General features: G+C 45.9%; 1 protein-coding gene across 1 annotated transcript; it reads left to right on the top strand.

The window, feature by feature from the left end:
- The first annotated feature begins 1985 nt into the window (after positions 1-1985).
- On the top strand, positions 1986-3761 carry LOC147123453 (uncharacterized). The gene is made up of 2 exons (XM_086004549.1): positions 1986-3128; positions 3500-3761. The coding sequence occupies exon 1, from the start codon at positions 2101-2103 to the stop codon at positions 2986-2988; it is 888 nt and encodes a 295-aa protein (XP_085860675.1). The 5' UTR covers positions 1986-2100; the 3' UTR covers positions 2989-3128; positions 3500-3761.
- Positions 3762-7137: the final 3376 nt, after the last annotated feature.

Here is a 7137-nt window from a genome sequence, read left to right as displayed (position 1 = left end):
TAGGACATCATTGACAATGGACATGACTCTCTGGCCTCCTTTCACTCAGGCCACCACCTGGCAATGCAAGTGTGGTGGTGCCTGCAATGTGGAGCTGATTAAGGCGAATGAACAGATGGCATAATGGCAACATTTTGGCTTCAAATCATTTTAATGCTTTCCAACAGGGATGGCATTTCATCAATACACAGAAACAGTCTCCCAATCTGCACACAGATCTGGAGGTTATATCCCTTGCCAGCTGTACCCACACAGCCTTGTTTTTTTTGGCAGGCCTCTTCCTCCGAGATGAGTGGAAGAGCACCTCCATGCTAGCTCTCACCCCCTCAAACAACATTTGCAGCACCTCATCTGAGAGCCTCGGGTAGGCCCTTGCCTTGGAATTGGACATAGTGGTTTCGCAAAAGCTGTTGGAGGTGGTGCAGGAGATGCAGAAATGCTGTGGAATGAGCCAAGGGAGCAAGAAGCCATAAAATCAGACTGGAAAAGTGATGTCAACAGAGGCGAGTTTCAGTCCCAAAACACTGATTGACCAAGGGCATCTCACACCTCTGAAATCAAGTGGACAATCAGGGGAAAATCGCAAATTTGTGAAGCCTATCAGTGGAGGCGGGTTTCAAACCCACCCAAACTGAAACCCGCCTTAATCTCGCCTCCAGTGGGAAAATCGTCCCCAGAGTTTCACCTTCTTCCAACTTGTACATCTTTATAAGTAGCTTGATTGTACCATGGGGAAGAACAGGTGTTAGTGCACCTCAAACACCCAGGTGACGTTTTGGGTACACACCTCTGGAAGGTCTACTGGTCAGTTTTCATATCCAATTGTGTTTGGATATAACAGGTCCTTGTTTTGGTGTTTCAAAGCTCAAAGTGATTTAACACAATACATTCAAATGTATCTGCCATTCAGCTTTGAGCCCCTCCATAATGATTGTCCAACTCCCCTTCGGTGCATACTGAAGGAGAGCTGGATTGTTAGCGATGCCCTCTTTTGGATGAGGATTAAAACCGTGACCCTGTCTGGTCTCTCAGATGGGTGGAAAAGTTCCCATGGTACTATTCCAAGCAGAGTGGGGGAGATCTGCTGGTGTCCTGGCAAATGTCTATCCCTCAACCAACATCACCAAAAACAGATGATTGAGTCATGTATGCCATTGCTACTTGTGGGATCTTGCTGTGGGTAAATTGGCTGCTGGGTTTGCTCACAGTGATCGCTTCAAAAGTGCTTCATTGATAGTGAAGCAGTTTGGGACGACCCGCGGACGTGAAAGGATCCATATAAATGCAATTTTGTCTTAGCTTTCCCCAGCAAATTTAGACCGGTAGAATGTTTTAAACAAATTTGTGTTTTTTTGATGTATGATTGAGAACCTCAGTATTATAATGAAGAGGTGATCACCGGCTGGTCTTGCACTGAATGGTGGGGGAGTGGTTTTTCACGCTGTATTATTAGTACATTGTGCTTTTCACAGCCGGCTTTACCAGGCTGTGCCCGTTAAGCACCGTAACGTTTCACAACAGAACTAAACTTAGTCAAATCAGTAGCAATCATCCGTTGATAAAGTTATCTTCATTTAACATCCTGAAACTATTTTTTACCAAAATACAAACGCATTCCTTTCACATTAAAAGAGCAGGCAAAGGTGTGTGACTCCACAACCTCTTAACACTGATATGTTCATTAATGGCAAGAAGCAGTTTCATAACCGGCAGCAGATGGCTTGGCAATACAGGTTCAGGGATTGCACCTGATTCACTTCTAACTCCTGGAACCCTGGCTCCTAAAGCACCCCATTGGCGTCGTGGAGTTTGTTTTAAACAAGGAATGCGGGCTTGTGTTTATCTTAAATAGCACGTCTGTGGACCTGCTGTGTGTTGTTGTGTTTGACTTGCCGTGTGTGTGCACGTACTCTACATCAGCAGGAATTGCAAGATGCAGAGGGGCTGGATTCCGAGCGCTAGTCATTTCGGGTAAGGATGTCACTGACGCAGGGTTACTCAATGACGTTACCTGTCAGGATCACTTAAAATAGCTCCAGTAAGCCGCTTCCCTCAGATACTTTCACCAACTGTCTCAGCAGACTTTGAGCCCGTGCATTCATGCTGTCCACGGCGCCCTACATCTCCTTCAAAAGTACCATAGAAAGTATGCTGACCTGGGCCAACGTGAAAAATGCAAGCACCAAACCTCCCCCGGGAGACAAGACAGTCACTTCCAAGAGGTCCAAGGACATTTTCAGCGTCATGGTGACTCCTGATCGCATCCCGAAGTTCTTCATCCCTTCTTTGGAAGTCCACGGCCAAGGGGACCAACAGCAGGAAGCAGAGAAAGGCTCCCCGTCACCAGACTTGCTTTGCCCATCGTGCGAAATTCCCAGCTCCGGGAGGAGTTGCTCTGAACCGCGTGTCAAGAGAGATCGTCTTCTGAAGAGGGCAAGTCTGTGCAAAAAGTCTTCACTGTGTTGCGCGGATGGCGATCTGTTCTCTGGTGACCCGGAGAGGGCGGCTGACCATTCAGATCCCGCCACCAGAGCTGCCATGTCCCTGCCCCATCTCCAGAAAATCACCACCCCCTACGGCTTCCTCGCCCTCGGGGAAATCCCTCACATTAGGAGGAAAGAATCACTTTTCTTTGAACACGACGTGGCAGATATCAGAACACTGCCGAACATCAGGAAGACGAGCACAGCGCTGGGCAGGAGCTGCTCCAGTCCCCTCAGTGACCTCAAACAGCAGAACCCCACTGGCTCCATCCATTCCCACACCCCAGTCAGCAGGGCGAACAGATCGGCGTCCTGGGAAACCATCACAAGCCCCAGCCGCCCGAGTTACCCGGTGTCAGCACCCAGCTCCTATACCAGTCTAATGAAAGACAAGAGTAAGCTTCAGAGTCTGATCAAGAAACATCTCACCAACATTAAGCGCATGAGGTTCAACAGTTCGTCGGAGCGGTTAGCAGATCGGACATTGGGCAGTCCCAGTGCGTGATCTGATAGACTCAAGTCAGCGGACGGCCAGGGACTCGCCCGGTGCACAGACTCACTGTAGTTCATCGTCTAACATCTAATCGGCATTGGGCAGGCGTCATTCAAGCACAGCAACTGCACTCAGATCTCCGGCATTTAAAGGTAAAAGAGGTTCAATCCAGTATGTAGAAGAGCCCGTAGTGTTGAAATACTGATTTTGCATAGTGTTACCACGATTGGAATTCCAGTCCATAAAGATTTATCATAATTAAAAACACAGAGGGATTTAGTTTTGAAATACATAGATAGCATTATAATAATGTGTATATACTAACACGCACATTTCATGTACCGTACATATGTGGTTGACTCTTAATGCCCTCAGGACAACACGAGGTGACAATAAATATTGCCTCGCCCACATCCCAAGACCACATTTTAAAAGTTGCTAATAGTAATAAAGAGTTGCCTTATCCAATGTAAAGTCTAAGGCGGCTCAAAAACTGATTTTGATTGATCTTTTGTTTTACCAGGTTGCTTATACATTAGCTGCTCTCTTTTGGATCCAAGCAAGTTTTTAAGGAATTTCTTCGGGATACCGCAGTGCTAATTGCCCTTTCTCGGAATAATTTCCTTCTAAATGAATGTCCATGTCCGAACAGAACACAGTGTAACACGGCTGTTGCACATTATTCGTGTCCGTGCTTGTACTATGAGGCGCTCTAATGATTACTATCAAACTGTATCAGTAATAAAGTGTATTCAATTTACTTGCATTAAATAAAGTATTGTTCAATCGCGTTTTGCTTGTGATGTACGTCTCTTAGCTAACTGAGTACTGGCATAAGTCAGTATAAAGACAAGTAGCTTCCTAGAAACAAGCTAATCGGCCATGCGCTGCAGTGTGAAGGCAGGACTTACAAAACTGTCAATGAATAACAGGGTGACGTCAGTCAAAATACAATGTACGCACGTGGATTATGATCAATATTAAATTATCGTCTGCAATACAACTAGAATAGAAAATACATGAAATATGTCCTCCGTCAGAGACTCAACCGTCTAGAGATTTATATAATTCAACCTGTCAAAATTGTATTCTTAAGGGAGTTTGGAGGGTTCAAACTCCTGGAGCAGCCAGAAACTGCCTACTCAGAATCTTCCACTGAAAAGCTCCCATTTTTAACATGTTTGCACAGTGCTGCAGCAGACACCAAGATTATAGTTTACAATTAAAAACATAAAAATATTGAGCAGACATGACCAGTGACACAGATCACCAGACATACCCCTTGCATACGCTTTGTAAAAACTATATTAACAACAAGCGTCAAGGTGCTTCACAGATAGACGTATGCAGCCATGGGGAGCGAAATTAGAGCGGTGCCTAACAGCTTAATCAAATAGATGATTTTGTGAAGCGTTTTAAAGGTGAATGGAGAAGTAGATGGAGTTTAGGGATGGAGGGGTTTAGGGATGGGGTTCCAGAGAGTAGTGCTGAGGTAGCCAAACGCTTTGCCATCAATAAGAGAACGGAGAGGGGTTTGCACTTAAGGCCAGAGTCTGAGGATTGAAGGGTGTGGGAGGGGATGTAGGAGATTGCAGAGATAGGATGGGTGAGGTCATGGGGTGATGTGTAGATGAAGATGCAGATTTTTCCAGGCAGCTTCAAAGGGATATTCATCAGATGAGGGAATGGGTTAAATAGTGGCAGATGGCATTTGATGTTAGTAAGTGTGAAATTATACATTTTGGTAATAAAAAAATAATAGAAGTAATTATACTCTAAATGGTGCTGAGAAAGAGCAGAGAGATTCGAGGATACAGGTTGACAGGACATCAAAGGATGATAAGGCTGTAAAAAGAGTGAATGAAATTCTTATTATCACAAACAGTATAGAACATAAAAGCCAAGAGGTGATGAGGCCATGCGGTGATTTGTATAATCTTCCAAAGTTCTGTCAATTCAGGAACCATTCCTTTAGATTGGAAAATTGCACATTTCACTCCACTATTTAAGAATGGCTAGAGAGGGAAACCACGGAATTAAAGACCAGTTAGCCCAACATCTATAGTCAGGAAATTACTAGAGCCTATAATTGAGGATAGGGTGACTGAAGACCTTGAACATTTTCAGCTAATCAGATAGAGCCAGCATGGACTTGTAAAGGGTAGGTCATACCTGATGAACCTGATTGAACTTTTTGAAGAGGTGACTAAATTAGTGGACAGGGGAATGTCTATGGATATTATTTATATGGACCTCCAAAAGGTATTCGATAAAGTCCCTCATAAGAGAATGTTAGCAAAAGTTGAAGTTGCTGAAATTGAAGGTAAATTATTGACCTTGTAGGGGGTGGCGTGTGGGTGGTGTTTCTTGGCGCGTGCATGCGCCCAGTCAGTTATGCCTCTGACTGTTTTGGTGAGCGGTTCGAATCGCTCCCACGCCCCTGGGTTCTAGACACCAGACTTAGGCACAAGGCGGCGGTACAGAGAAGACTCGAGCAGACCGGTGGTTGGATGCAAACAAAACCAAGATTTTATTGAAGAGGAAAAAAAACTTAATACAATCTCATGGAAAAGAATTACTAGTGTACACTTCTACAGGCAAAGATTACAAGAGAATCATAATAATACTTATACTTTTACAGGGAATAGGGAACACACGGCACATCGAGGGAACACAACTATCTTAACAATCCCCTTATCTTTATCCCACCTCCTATACTTAACTAGATTAAGCTATGAGGGGCAGAACTTCATGCTCACCAATCAAAAGGTTTGTTAGACTCAAAACTGCGGTTGGGTTCGGGGTTCGTTCTTGGTGCTCTCTGGAGCCTGCCATTGTCACGGCCTGGTCCTCATGTAACTCCGAGCCCACTACCTTGTTATCATCCAGCAATATCCTCTTTAACTGTGTTTTTAATCCGTTTATCTGGGTCTTCAGCTCTATGTCATCCAAGCTGTTGATGACAGAGGACCCAGCGTTAAACGCAGTAAAAACATCATTCCATACACCCCTTCTTTGTCTCCCTGCATTGCCCAAAAATTCTCGGTGTGTGGTGTAGAGTTCGGTCTTGTCCACGTGGGCAAAATCGAACCCATAAAACTTCTTGAACATGTCCTTTAATAGGGCCTGGTATAAATGCTCTGTTTCTTTGGGGCACCACTCTGGTAAATGTACCTCCGTGAGATTTAAAATCACGGAGGCTACCGCGTAGTGTATCCCCTGGTAGAGCATCTGATCGGTGGGGACTAGTACCAACCCATTCCCAGGTCCCTTGGTGGTGGTGGGGCAATCTTCCCTGGATAACCTCGCCACCTGCGCCATGGGCAGGGGCTTACAGAGGCGGGTTACCAGCTCAGTGGCGTTGACTGAGATCTGGGAATACGGGACCGCACACACCTTCCGGCTGGCATCCCACCTTATCCCCTTCCCGGTGTTGTGCCACTGCCGGTGGAACATAATGAATACGCCTACGGGACAGACCGTCTCTGACACTCACATACAGATGTAAATCCCTTGATCCGGTTCCCACCACTTATCCCAACACACGCTTAGTCCACCATGAGACCCGGTAATTGTCCGATGGGTGTTGTATCCCAAACGTTCCCATTCGACTTCGGGGTTCCTCATGTCCTTGCTCAACTTCCTGAGCCACCACCACCTATCCAGTGGAATGTGTCTTTTACAAGTCAAACATATTCGCTTTCCAATGGTGACGCTGACGCTTGTGGTAACGACTCGCACCCGGGGGCACAGGAGGGAGGCTTCCCCGTACGTGAATCCAGTTTGGCTGGAGTACTGAGACGAATTGGACCCCAACCATCCTGGCCATCTTCCCTCGTGGAAGTAGACGGTGGTCTCCTCCGCATCCCGTTCGCCGTTCCTGTTGATCGCCAGGGGCACCTTGTCTCCCAAACACCCGTAGATGTGTGAGTCCTGGACGTCGCTCCTCCTCTCCGCGCTCATTCCATCAGGGCGAATAGGATCACGATCCATTCCATCCCGAAAATCTTTCTGCAAAAAGATGTAAAAACATGCAGCCAGCTCCCAAAGAGATTCTCTAGCTTGGTGAGGCATGGTCGTGTCCCGCGACCTCGACCCAAATATACACTCTTAACAGACTACTTACATAAAACTACCCATCACCTTATTTAACTTAAATTA

The sequence above is a fragment of the Somniosus microcephalus genome, chromosome 2 (genome assembly GCF_052327205.1).
Source record: "Somniosus microcephalus isolate GS21.2 chromosome 2, FLI_Smic_1.0, whole genome shotgun sequence".
Classification (NCBI taxonomy): Eukaryota; Metazoa; Chordata; class Chondrichthyes; order Squaliformes; family Somniosidae; genus Somniosus; species Somniosus microcephalus.
This window is presented reverse-complemented; position numbering and strand designations above follow the sequence as displayed.